Here is a 14,788-nt window from a genome sequence, read left to right as displayed (position 1 = left end):
CATCAAATGAATTAAATTCTGTGACATTCATATCTACTTCTACAACTATGTCATGAAAGAGGTCTGTACTTGGAAGTAACAAATCCAGATTTCAGTTAAAATGCTTTGTATTCCATAGTTTTTATTAACTTATATAATTTCTACTAAGATTATCTATTAATAATTCAGTGAGATTGAAATACACATTTCTTTTTTTTTAATTATTTTATTTTATTTTATTATTATTATACTTTAAGTTTTAGGGTACATGTGCACAATGTGCAGGTTTGTTACATATGTATACATGTGCCATGTTGGTGTGCTGCAGCCATCAACTCGTCATTTAGCATTAGGTATATCTCCTAATGCTATCCCTCCCTGCTCCCACCACCCCACAACAGTCTCCGGAGTGTGATGTTCCCCTTCCTGTGTCCATGTGTTCTCATTGTTCAATACACATTTCTACACTACTAAAATGGAAGATACAATTCCTTTTTAGATTTTTCTCCATACACTGTATGAATTTATAAATTTTAAATATATATATATTTAAACATCTACTGTGAATAATAGGAAATTTCTGTATAAACTTGCACTGTTCTCCCTGTTTGAATACAAATTACTTTTGGTAAAATACAAAAGCTGTCCAATGGTAGAAACAGCCCTTGCCAATTTGCCTCTAGGAATTATTTCTCTTTCAGTGTGATTTATTTGGCACCAAGCAGTCCCAGGAGTGGCACTCTGCTCAGATTTTGATCAGAGATGCAAACTGGAATTTCTGGGCACTCTTTGGATTTCCTAGGTATGATATGATGTAGTTAGAGTATCATTAAATGACCATTTGATCTTTTAAAATAAAATTAAGCTTTTTTCTCAATTCAAGGGGACTTATCAACAAAGAAAATACTCCTTCTGGGTTCAACCACCTTGATGATTGTATTTTGAATACTCAGGAAGTCGAAAAGGTACACAAAAATACTTTTGGTTGTGCTGGAGAAAGGAGCAAGCCTAAACGTCAGAAATCCAGTACTAAACTTTCTGAGCTTCATGACAATCAAGACGGTCTTGTGGTAAGTGAATATGTCTATAAAGTTTTACTTGTTAGGAAATATTACATCTCTTTTCTTTGCTTTGTAAAAAAATTAAAAGTAATTTCAGTCTTTCAGTTTTGAGTGCTGGAAGAGACCTTAGAGCTACTAAGTGTATATATATTTGTATTTCTTTTTAATAAATACAAAAATTAAGGCTGAGAAATATTATATTCTACAAAGGAGGAAGAGACACCACACACTCTGATTTCCATTGTTTTTTTCTCTTTTTTTCAAGCATTTTTAAATTTTGTTTTTGAAATAAAATTGCCAATAAAGCATTTTTTCTTCTTTTTCCCCATTCTATTTGTTCTTGTCTAAGTGAATATGTTTTATAAATTAATGAATGAACTTAAAGCAAGGTGAAATACACAGTGAAAGAGGATCAGCTATCTTCATATTCAGAAATCTCTTCATGTTCAGAAATTTCATTTCAAATCTGTACTCTTTTAAAGTATTTTCTTCCAAGTTAATCAGAAACAAAAAGAAATTAATCCCTATGTAGTTGCCTCAGACCTGAATCTTGGATCCTTAATTCAATACATAGTATAAGTGTTTACAAGTGGTTTAATCAATGGCTAAATATTTGTTCAGTATAACTATTAACATTCATCATCCTTCTTCCTTAATGTATTAGTTTCTCTGAAAAATAAGCCACAAAGTCTGTCCCTTTAGTTAAAAAAGAAAACAACAAACCCAAAAACCTGAAGATAAATTTTATAACATGACGTGAACTGGAATCCCTAATAAAAATAGGCAATATCCTCTCCTACTATTTAGTGTGCAAATCCTCTGACGTACTTTGACCAGTTTTTAGCTCCATGCTGTGTTTTTCATACATTCAATAAAATTTATGGGCCACCTATTTTCTCATTGTCAATTTCTGCATGTGCTCGGAGAAGATTTCTAATTTTTCCATAAGTAAAATACAGGTAAATGCAAATCTAGGATTTTTTTTCCCCCATAATGTCTCAATGCATTGTTTCTGGAAGTAAACTGATCAGCTAGAGTGAACAGAAATAATAATCTACCTCAGACTTATGTCTGGTACAATTCTCAAAATAAAGAATTTAAAGTTTGGAATCATGACACACTATTTTTTAACACTGATGATTTCATTTTTGTTGTTAAAAGTAAATATTTAAATAAAATAAATGGTATTAACTTCATTAGCTCTCTAATTGGCCCATGATTTGCTTATCTGCCAAAGAGATATCTGGTGACTGAAAGTCTGAGACTTGGCTTTATAGTGTGAAAAGAAGCTATGAAGCAGTCTTCTCAGTTTGAATCCCTTTTTACATTCATTTAACCCATTAATTTTTTCCACCAGGAATAGTGTCTTAAGTTAGTTAGATGGTAATAGTTAATAGAAGTGGAAAAGTAGATTTACTCCTTAGAATATGTGTTTACTGATAAAACTATGGACATGGTCTGTGCTGAAAAACACTGGGATGGAAGATCCTAATTCCATTTGGGGTTTTTTATGTGAAAGAATTTGCCCCTACCTCAATTGCCAGTTTCCGCATTCCAGGATTGTGCATGTCACATGTGAACTCAGTGGACCGTGTCTTTGTTGCAATGAATAACTTAAAACCCTGCCAATACAACTTAGAAGAAAAACTTCCTCATCTGTAAAGTGAGGGTGTTCTCAAAGATGTTTTCCAACTCTTATATTCCATGAATTTAAAAATCTAATCTTCGCAAGTAACCACAAAGCAAAGAGCCAGGGAACACAACGACGACTAATATTAAGACTACATCCTGAATGTTAAGTTGTGTATCTTCACTTCCCCCTTATTTTTAACCTTCTAATTCTACTTTCCCCAACTTTCCTCCAAAACCTTTCCCTAGCCCATTTTAAGTTCTTTATATTCTGACCAAACATTTGTTTCTATAGCTTAAAAAAATTATACATAATTATATGTCATCTGTGTGGCAGGAAATAGTTTAGATCCTGTGGATACAATAGTGAGAAAAACAGGTAACAATTCCTGCCTTCCTGGAAGCTTACATTCTAGTCAGGGAAACAGACAATAAGCAAGATAAATAAGTAAACAATACAGTATATTAGGTAGTGATAACAACTAGAAACAAAAAAAATATGCAGGGAATGGGGACAGGAACCTGTGAGGGGGCAAGGGATGCAGTTTTAAATGGAATAATCAGAGAAGACCTCTCCAAGAATTTGACACTTGAGTATAAAGAACTAGAGGAAGTAAGGAAGCAAGACTTACTGATGGAATCACAGGTGCAAGGGCTCTGAGGCAATTGTTTTCTGGAATATTGAAGGAACCACAGAGACACCATTATGGTTGGAAAAGAGTGAGCAAAGTAAAAGAGGGAATGGAAAGCAGGGCATGTTAAATAGGTCTTTATAGATCATTGTAAGGACCCCTCCTTTATTCTGGGTGAGATGAGAAGCCATTGAGTTCTCAGTAGAATAGTGACCTGGCTTACTTAAATTTGGTGATGCTTTGTTGAGAATAGACAATTAGCAGGCAAGGGCAGAAGCAGAGAGACCAGTTAGGAATCATTACAGTCATCTGGGTTTGAGATGATGATGGCTTGAACTGAGGTGATACAAGAGCCAGCTATATGGACTCACGGGCTGTACCCTTCACTGGTCTAGAGAGCACTGTTCCCATCAACTAAAACATGAATGGTTCCCCCTGGAGTTGTGCACTGCAGTGGTCAAGAGGTGGGGTAAGAAAGTGAATGTATTTTGAAGATAGAATTGACAAAATCACCTGACAGATTCATTGTGGGGTATGAAAGCAAAAGAGGAGTCAAAGATGATTCCAAGATTTTTGTCCTGAGCAGCCAGGAGACTGGTGTTGCCAATTTACTGAGATGAGGAAGATAGACGTTTTGGGAGTCATATCCTAAGTTCAGTTTCTGACATGGAAAGACTGAGCTGCCCATTAGACATCTAACAGAAGAGATATTAGAGAGGCAACTGGGCTTCTGGGCCTAGAGTTTCGGGAGAATGTCCTCCTTAGAGATACAAATGTGAGAGTCATAAGCATTGTAAATGACATTTAAAGCCAATACACTGGCTGAGATAACCAAGGGAGTGAATATGGATAGAAAAGGCCTTCACACAAGGCCTTGAGGCAGAGAATGGGGAGATAAGAAGCCAGCTGAGGAAACTTAAGAAGCAGCAGCCAGAAAACTAGAAGAAAAATGAGGTAAGTTTGGTGTCTTAGAAGCCAAGTAACCAAGGGACTCAAAGAGGAAGGAGAATCAGATGACAGGTCAAGTAGAAGACTGCGAGTTCAACCATTGAAATTAGCAAAATGTAGCTCCCTGGTGATCTTAGTAAGAATAGGGTTGGTAGAAAGATGGGAGCAAGAGCCATTTTCAGGAGAAGATGGTAGGAGAGTAACTGAAGACAGTGAGTAAATGGCTTCACAGTGATCTTGCTGGCCCACAGCACAGCCAAAGAGGAGAATATGATGTAGATCTGGAAAAGTGTCTTACAGATTTGGTGTCTTTACAGTGGGAACTATCTGGCTCCTTTCTCCCTCTGTCCCTTGCCTCTCGAGGATATCATGACCAGCAGAGACCGAGAAACTACAGATAATTCAGAGCTCAGAAATCAGGGGCAGTGAGGTACCAGTTTGGGCATCAGACTGCACTGCCTTATCTCGAATTATTGCCACAATTTCAACCTTTCCCTTTCCTTAAACCCCAAGCTCATACCTGTGCCCTTCCTTCTCTCCCAGAAGAAAACCTTATCTCCTCTTTTACTTTGAAGAGCTAAAATAACCAGCTTCTGTTTCAACTTCCCTCACTTCACTTCCAAATTTCTCTAGCTCTCTGCCTATTTTATTTTCTTATCTGCTCAAATGACAAAGTAAGTTTCCTAAATTCTAAAACTAACCTCTAAGGTGAAAAGTATCTTTGGAAATTCTATTTTTCACATCCATCTCCCAGCCTACCTGACACCGGCATAAAAACATACTTACACATGCACACTTCCTCTCTATTGGCTCATCTCCACTGGCCTAGAAAAAAAGTCTCTATCTCCAAACTTCCACTCTAGGGCAGAGTTTAATACTTTGAGTCAAAAATCACAACACATTCATGCATTTTATCCAGTAATCCTACTTCTGCTACTTACTCTGTTCTAGGTGCATAATCCTTTTTGTTTGTTTGTTTGTTTGTTTGTTTGAGATGGAGTTTCACTCTTATTGCCCAGCTGGAGTGCAGTGACATGATCTCAGCTCACTGCAACCTCCCCCTCCCGGGTTCAAGTGATTCTCCTGCCTCAGCCTCCTGAGTAGCTGGGTTTACAGGCGCACACCACTATGCCCAGCTAATTTTTGTATTTTAGTGGAGATGGGGTTTCACTGTGTTGGCTGGGCTGGTCCTGAACTCCTGACCTCAACTGATCTGCCCGCCTCGGCTTCCCAAAGTGCTGGGATTACAGGCATGAGCCACCACACCTGGCCACTAGGTGCATAATCTGAAATATCAAAAAAACCATATATATATTAATTTGCTCACCACAAGGCTATTTATAATCATGGAGAATTAGAAGCAATTTAAATGTTCAGAAGTAGAAGAGCAGATGATTAACATTTGTATGTCAACTCAATAAAATATTCTGCAATGATTCAAAATTATAGTTATGAAGATTATATAATAAAATAGAAAATATTTGACAAGTTATATTTTAAGTGCTTTTCATATATTCTCCATTTTAATCCTCCCAATAATCCATAGGTAGATATTATTATTCCCATTCTAATCATGAGGACAATTAGGCATAGGAGATTAAACAACTAGGTCACACATAAGTGGTGGAGCTGGGATTCCACTGTACTGCCCTTCAATATAAAAATAGGTTATGAAGCAATATCTACAGTGCATGCATATGTATGTATGATATATTCATTCCTAGGAAGAAAGGCTAAAAGGATATATAGCTAAAAGTGATTGTGTGATTGCATTATGGTGGTGGCAGTAGTATTAGAGGTAATTGTTTCTCTTCTCTCCAAATATGTTCTGTGTGATTGTATGAATTCTATAATATTACATTTAATATATAAAAATAAAAACAAAGTCTATAGGTCTCTTATCTATGAACAACTTCCTTTTAGTTTCATGTGTACATGAAATCTCAGTCAAGGTTCAAGAAAGGAGAATAGGTCTTGTAATCATACCTGAATTTCAGTTCCAACTATCTCACTTCATAGCTATGGCAAGTAAAGCACGTTACTTAGCCTTTTACTTCATCTGTAAAATAGCAGTTTTTTGTGAGATTGTGTTTTTTTGTGAGATTTAAATGCAACTAAATGTGCTAAAGAATAGGTAAAACTGAACACAGTAAATATGTTTCTGCTCCCTCTGCTCTGATGGCCAATCTCTCTTCTTCATTTTACCATCACACATTTTGAACAGTCTGTACTTGTTAGTTTCAGTTCTTCTATTTTTTTTTAAGAGGCAGAGTCTCACTCTGTCATCCAGCCTGGAGTACAGCGGCATGATCAAAGCTCACTGCAACATCCAACTCCTGGGCTTAAGGGATCCTTCTGCCCCAGCCTCCCAAGTAGCCGGGACCATAGGCATGTGCCACCACACCCAGCTAATTTTTAAAATTTTTTGTAGAGACAGAGTTTCAGAAGTGTGAGGCCAGGCTGGTCTCACACTTCTGGCCTCAAATGATCCTCCCACCTCAGCCTCCCAGTGCTGGGATTACAGGAGTGAGGTGCCATGCCCAGACCCCATTCTTCTTTTCATATTTATACATCATTCCCTATAGTCTAGATTCCATCCCCAACCCCAACCCGAACTCCAACCCCATTCTCTACAGAACCTTTCTTAATGTCTCTACTGGTCTTTTGTGCTATGACTGGTCCCTGTGCTATGACTTCATCTAGTTCTTGGCCTCCTCAAGGCCTTGGGGTGTTTGATACTTTGTGGCTCTTTGTCTGAACCCTTTCTCCCTTGGTCTGAATGATGTTGACCTCTCCTTGTCCTCATACCACAATGACTGTTTTCTTCTTTGCTGTATCCTTCTCTGGCTAAGCTCCCATAAATCATGCTTGGATTTAAATGTTATCTAGATTTTTGTCTCATATCTCTTCTCTATCTGAACTTTCAGAGCTTTTCCAGTTCCATGGTTTCAGTTGTCACCCCTCTACAAATGACTTACAAATTAACATTTGATGGATTCTGTCTGCAGTTCACCCCAGAGAATACTTTAAAGTCAACATGTTGAAACCAAACTCATCATCTTCTCCTCAATCTCTTTTTCATTCAAGAGTCCCATCTGATTCAATCACATCATCGTCTCCTTAGTCATTTTCCAAGTCCTTTCCTTTTCCTCACCTCCATCCTTCCTTCAACATTTCAATCATGTGTCAAATTTAGTTGATTCTGCTTTTTAAAAAAATATTACGTGCATCTCCTTTCCCTTTTTGCATTGCCATTACATAGTTGAGGCTCTTATTGTAACTAGTCTGGAATATTGAAACAGCCAGCCAACATGTCTCCAAGCTTCTACTCACTTTCCTCTCCAGAACATGTCTGCTGCTACAAAACAGTTGTTTTCAGTGTAACACAACTCAGCAAGAACTGAAACATTGTTTTCAGTGTAACACAACTCAGCAAGAACTCCTGTTAAAAAACCACATGACCATGATTTTCTGGGTGGTATCAAGTATAATGTAAAAAAGCCCAACAATGTGAACCACTGACTTAAAATTATTTATTCCTTCAATCACACAACAACTAACTATATGACAACACTAAGGACACAGTGTGATCAAAACAGACACACACTCTGCCTTCCTGAAGTTTACAGTCTCATAAAATGAGATAGATAGGAAAGAAATATCTAGTTAGATGGCAATACATGCTGTGGAGAGAAATAAGGCAGGGTAAAGAGGATGGAAAGTGGTAAGAGGTAAAGGATCGATATCGTAGAGGACATTCAAGTCAGGCCTCACTGAAAATGATGCTTGCGCAGAGGCCTGAAGGAGGTGAGGGAATGAGCCATCAGGATATCTGGAGAGAGAAAATCCAGGCAGAGGCAGCAGCATGCTGAGCCTTTGAGGACAGGCAAGAGGTGGCCATGGTTAGAACAGAGTTGAGAGGAGCATTGTAGGAGATGAGGTCAAAGATGTAGCAGAGGTCCTGATCACCTAAAGCTTCCTAGCCATTTTTAGGACTTTAGCAGTTACCTTAAGTAGGATGAGGAGCCACAGAGGATTGAGAGGGGAAGGAAGCCATTTTGTGATATACCTTATGAAAGGATCACTCTGGCAACTGTGTTAAGTATAGTGCACGGGGTGATGAGAAATGGATAAGGACTAAAGTAAAATAATTGACATAATCTAGTAAAGAATTCAAGTAGGCAGTTAGATATATTAATCTGGAGGTCAAGGGAGAGATGAAATAAATAATTTTGGAAGTCTTTGGCGCACAGTTGGTTTTTAAAGCCTTGAGAGTGGATAAGCTGACACCAAAGGACTGAGTACAAAGGGTAAAAAGAAAGGGTCCAAGGACTAAGCCCTGAGACCTACCAGCATTTAGGGGGTAAGCAGATGACAAGGGAGCACCACAAGGGACTAAGAAGGAGCTGCTGCCAATCTCCAGTGCAACATGGAGGCAAGAGCCTCATTAGATTTAGGTCCAGAGAAAATTAGAATAAACAAATTGGAATAGGGAGTGAGTGATAATTTCACATATATCTAGCTAACCCACAGCTACCTTGATGGGAGCTCTATTGGTGGGAAGAGGCAGGAAGAGCCTGATTAAGTGGGTTCAAGAAAACCTAAGAGGAAATGAGTTGGATACTACCAGTATGGAAGGTCTTTGAACAGGTTTTGCCCTACAAGGGGGAAGAAAAATGAGGTAGCAGTTGGAGAGAATACAAGATGAAGACAGTTTTTAGAAGGCAGTGATGTTACAGAATATTTGTGTAAGACAAGCCAATAGAGAGGAGGAGATGACGACGCAAGAGAATCCATTGCAGGAGCAATGTTCTTGAGTCAGTGATAGGGGATGGAACACAATGGACAAGAGGAGTGGTGTGATCATAAATCACTTTGATCTAAAGACCATCTTATCAAGAACTCCAACAGCTTTCCCCCACTGCCTCCTTTGCATAACACCAAAGGTCCATCTTTGTGTTCTAACCACAGCCTACCTTTCATCTATGAAAAGTGAATACTCTTCTAACTTACATCAGTCTCCTCATGTTTATACACACATCTAGGATTCCTTTCTTTTGTGTACTATTGAGTAAGGAAAGAAGGCTATACATATTCACTAGAAGCTGTACTTTGAGTATCCATACAACCATCTGATTTTTTACTTTCAGTAAGTATAGTATTCAGTAAATTACATGAGATATTCAACACTTTTGTTATAAAATGGGCTTTCTGTTAGATGATTTTACCCAATTGTAAGCTAATGTAAGTGTTCTGACCATGTTTAGGCTAGGCTAAGCTATGCTGTTCAGTAGGTTAAGTGTACTAAATGCATTTTTGGCTTATGATATTTTCTAATTACCATGGGTTTATTGGGATATAACCTCCATGGTAAGTTGAAGAGTGTCTGTACCTGGTGAGGCATTGTATTGGCCAGGTCTGGAAGCCACATATATCACTTCTCACATCCCATTGGAGAACAGTTAGTCACATGGTTGTACCAGATCACAAGAGAGGCTGGGAAATATATTGTTGCTGGACATCTAGCTACTTTATTATGGTGGAAAAAGTGTAGCATGGGTTTGGGTGGACAGCTAGCAAACTCTTTCATAGGCATCTTTTATGATACCAGTAGTTCTTTTTGAATATGAATGAGCTTATACAATTTTAAGCAATAAAACATAAAATGTACAAAAGGGTACAAAAAGGAATTCAAATATGCTATTAATCCTTTCTTAACGAGACTCTATCAAATATTCTCCTCTTAGAGCTGAAGGTTAGAATAATGAACCTGTTTTGACTAACAGCATTCCTGTAGCCTTCAGATTGAGCTGTTTGTATATTGAGAGAGGCATTTTTGTGTGTGTCCTCTATTAAGGTTTTGTCAGCATTTTACAGTTTTAGAAGATGAATTTGTTTTTGTTCCAAGGGTTTTTAAGTGCTTCAGTCAGTGGTCAAACAGGTTTTGAGCCTAGCTTTCAATGCCAACACAGAGAGGGAGAAAGAAAAATAATCAAAAACAAATTCCACAGTCTAAAATGAACTTTTATCAAGGCTTTTGCTCTTTTAGACTTGAGTTTATCTTTATAATTAAGGAGAATGGTTTTTAAAATTTAGTTCCTCTGACACCCCAAAATTATCAAAATAAATTATGTCATAGTGAATCTGTGTTTTGAAAGTCATTGATAGGACTTATATGAGTCAAAATTTTATGGATTATAAACTAGGCTTTATCTGGTTGAAAATAATTGCAATACAAGAAGCAGCTTTATTAAATTAGACCTAAAGTCACAATCTTCTTCTTTGCTGCTTTTTAAAAATTACCTATTACCTTTAAAACATCCCAAATTTAGAAGAGGAATTAAAATAAAAGTTAATGCAATAAAACACTTCCACAATATTCTATTACTTCAACCTCTAATCAATGAAAACATTAATGGACTACTCTTTTACCACGCCTGGTAGGGATGTGTTTGGGACATAAAACAGTTTAAAACCTTCAAAAGACAATGACTCAATATTTTCTTGTTAGACAAGTACTATTAGCACCTACAGCACATTTGAAGGTCTAATGGCGTACTTCTCAAAAGCATTCTGCATTTCAGCATTATTTTGACCTGTATATTACACTTTTTCCTTCCCTCATCTTAGTGAAGTAGAGAGATTACTGATCTATTTCTTTATCTTAATCATTCCTCCCTAACCCCAAGACAAAGAATACAAATTAGAATTTACAAAATGTATTGTGCCCATGGAAATACATAGTTTTGTTACTGTACTCATAGATATTTACTACCCTTGTTAGTTTCATTCTGAAAAAAAAAATGCTTTCCGGGTTGTAACATTCTTCAGATTTTCCATTTCCAAAAGGTATAGGTGCAACCCAGCTACCTTAGGAAAGGAACATTGTGTACCTGCATGCTGTTTTAGTGAAACCAGACAATGAATATTCAGCAGTCTCAAATGTGCACAGAAATAACATGACAATTAGAATTACAAAAAAGCCTTAGAGAAGAATATCGAACAATATTGGAAATCAGCCTTTGTGAACTATGTCTACAAAACCTCAAATCATTGGAGAGTTCTTAAACATATGGATAAAACATGTAAAAAGTGGTAGGGATGGAGTTGAAGAAGTTAATACTTGTTTTAACACTGGAGATCAGCTAAGCTTTCTCACATCTCACAACTGCTTTTTGCAAAGCTTTCTATTGTGTGACCTAACTAACTTTATTCTGTAGTTCCTAACACCTGTATCAATTACATTTTGGTTCCTCTGTTTAGGAAAAAAAAAATCAATCTTCTAACATCTTCTAAATGAAATATCTCTAAATTTATATAATGCTATTATGGTTTATTTTCTGTTCACTCTTATTCTTCCTGAATATTTCTTTTTTATTTTATTTATTTTTTCTTTTAAGCTATCTCCTACAGGAAGGATCTGAATATTTCTTAGCCTTGATCTGAAAATGTTTAGTTCTTTGGAAATAGTCATTTACACGTAATTATGAATGTATCATTTCATTGACACTGTTGTGAAGTGATCTGAAGATAGAGAGGGTTGTGCTTTCCTTTGGAATTCATGTTTCAGAGCTTTAGGAAAACCTAATACTATTGCACTAGATCTTACACTAAAGAGTCTGATAATCTGTTGAAGATTACCAATGGGAACAAAGATTCTTTGTCATAGATACAACCCTCTTCATCAGGAAAGTCACATTCAGGTAATTAGAGCAATTATTCTTGATTTAATGGGAGCCATTTTATAAAGGCCTCTTCTAACTCAAACTTTAGAGGTATGAATATAATTGAATGTTGTAATTTTTAATTTCTCAGATCCATTCTAAAATTATCTAAGTGTGTAAATTAATGCTCAGTATTCTAGTATTCTAATGGCAGACACAAACACTGTATTTCCTGTTTTTGGGACAGTGTCTTAACTGTGAACAAGTAACAGTAAAATATTTTCCATGGAGATATTATAACAAATATCTTGGAGATATTATAACAAATATCTTGGAGATATTATAACAAATAACAATAAAATATTTCCCTTGGAGATATTATAGCTTCAGAAACAATAACATCAACAATTCATTAATTATATTAATAATAATAATCATTAAATGTACCAGGCATTATTCTATACTTTTATTTTTTTTTTTTTTTTGAGACAGAGTCTTGCTCTGTCGCCAGGCTGGAGTGCAATGGTGCATCTCGGCTCACTGCAACCTCCACCTCCCAGGTTCAAGCAATTCTCCTGCCTCAGTCTCCCAGGTAGCTGGGACTACAGGCATGTGCCACCACACCCAGCTAATTTTTGTATTTTTAGTAGAAATGCGGTTTCACTATGTTAGTCAGGATGGTCTCGATCTCTTGACCTTGTGATCTGCCCGCCTCAGCCTCCCAAAGTGCTGGGATTACAGGTGTGAGCCACCACGCCCGTCATTATTCTAGTACTTTACATATCATTTTATTTAATCCTCATGACCACCCTATGTTAGACCATATTGTTGCCATCTTCATTTTCCAGATGAGGAAATTAAGGCTCAAGTAGGGTCATATAATTGGCAAATGGTGGAACTGGAATTCTAACCCAAGTATTCTGATTCAGAGCCACCGTCATAATTATTATGTTATATTATCTCCCTTTGTTTCTATTCTTTAATGGAGCGCAGGGTGTCAAACTGAGAATTCCAGGCAAATTGGCAAAACCAATATAAATGGAAAATAATTCAGCTATCTATGAAGCCAAAGATTAGTTTTCTGCTTTATGTGTTTATTTTGTGGAGATCGTTGTAACTGCCAATTTCATGGGATTATTGTGAATCTTAGATTTACTTAGTAAAGGGTTTTATTATAATGGTGTTATTGATAGGTAGATGAACATGTTACTTTCATATATGTATAATTTACTTTGATGACACAGGATGAGTGGATTATGCTTAATATCCTTTTAATGCAGATATAAATCTGAGTTCAACAAAATTCAGGTCCAAATTTCCAAGGCAGCTATGTTTTTGAGTTTGCTGAATTCAGATATTCTCTTGTTTGCTTATTTGTAATCTCCCTTCAAGGAAATGGCTTACTTATTCTGTGGCAGTCACCGGAATGATATTTAGAAAGCATTGGCCATACTCACAGAGGCAGTCAAAGATATCTTACATATATGCCTCCTGGTAAGCATTAACCCCACCTGGTCAGCCGAAAATACATACTATTCAAATTAGGTTTTCTGTCTTTACTTTTTCCATCTTGGCTAATATAAGATTAACATTAAATACTGTAAAAAGAAAGGTTCTTAAATTTTCATTTCTGTTTATAGATATTTTACAGCTTAGGTATAAGCTACATGTTACTCTAGATAATATTGGCAGTATACACTGAGTATGTATATGTGTGTGTGCATATATATGTATATACATATATACACATATATGTGTATACTCTACCTTCAATCTTATCAATGTACACTGAATATACATAAATGTGTGTGTGCATATGTATATATACGTTCTTATATAGATAGAGAGAGTGAATTGTACATCAGTTTCTGATGAGATTCGATGTCAGATTCCTCAATTCTAAGTCTGACCCACCCTGATTCTCTAACAATCTGGGTTTTGCTATTTAGCTGTCCAATGTGGATAATACCTAAGGGAGACATTATAGGGCACAATGGCCATTTCTGTGATGCTGTCACATATGTTTGTTAAAAGGATGATAAAGTTCAATACACAATTCTATGCAAGCAGGATATAATAAACTGTCATAATTTTACTAGTTTAAACAAAGATAAAAATATGAGGACTAGAATTAGTTTATATATACATATTATTTGATTTTTCTATTTTAAAGAAAGGAGGGTCTGTGTTGCATATTTCTTACCATTCCTATTAGGCAACCAATAATGGTTCTGTTACAGAATATGGAAAGTCTCAATTCCACACGATCTCATGAGAGAACTGGACCTGATGATTTTGAATGGATGTCTGATGAAAGGTAATTTTAGAATTGTCTCCTAATATTCTTTCCAAGGGCAGGAAAAGGTTATTTTCATGTAATGCAATGTGAATTATAAGAACTAAAAAGAATGGAATTAAAGGACTATATATTTACCAGCAATATTGTATAGCAAAGAAAATGCTTAGAATAGAAAATCTATCACAGTGCTATTGAAGGCAAATAACTATAGTCATGTTTATTTGTGTTTCCAGTTTGCTTTGTTTTGATTAATTTTTTGTTTTGTGTTTTGTTTTTGAATTTTATAAGTATTTGGCTTAGAGCTACTCAACATACTCTTAAAATCATAATATCAGTGGATGAAAAACATTGTTATAAAACAAGTAGATATTTTATGATTTTTTTGTTGTTGCCATTATTTATAGGAAAGGAAATGAAAAAGATGGTGGACACACTCAGCATTTTGAGGTGAGTAGCTAACAAGCAAGAGTAAGACTGTGACGGGGCTGTTCATCCACTCTTGAGTGTACCTCTGAAATATTAGTCTGCCAATAAGGGACATTGAGATAAGTAATATGACTGTGATTGATTAGAAAG

General features: G+C 36.2%; 1 protein-coding gene across 18 annotated transcripts in view; it reads left to right on the top strand.

Annotated features, from left to right (window-relative positions):
- Positions 1-14,788, top strand: part of FAM13A (family with sequence similarity 13 member A) — a 384,724-nt gene that overhangs the window by 329,194 nt on the left and 40,742 nt on the right. For all 18 annotated transcript variants that reach the window (XM_055384654.2, XM_055384652.2, XM_019025591.4 and 15 more), the window contains 3 exons: positions 863-1,049; positions 14,154-14,230; positions 14,617-14,659. In XM_055384654.2, the coding sequence (XP_055240629.1) occupies positions 863-1,049; positions 14,154-14,230; positions 14,617-14,659 (307 nt within the window). The remainder of the gene's footprint in view (positions 1-862; positions 1,050-14,153; positions 14,231-14,616; positions 14,660-14,788) is intronic.

This window comes from Gorilla gorilla, chromosome 3 (assembly GCF_029281585.2).
Source record: "Gorilla gorilla gorilla isolate KB3781 chromosome 3, NHGRI_mGorGor1-v2.1_pri, whole genome shotgun sequence".
Taxonomy (NCBI): Eukaryota; Metazoa; Chordata; class Mammalia; order Primates; family Hominidae; genus Gorilla; species Gorilla gorilla.
The sequence above is the reverse complement of the archived record's forward strand: the minus strand, read 5'-3'. Positions and strand labels throughout refer to the sequence as shown.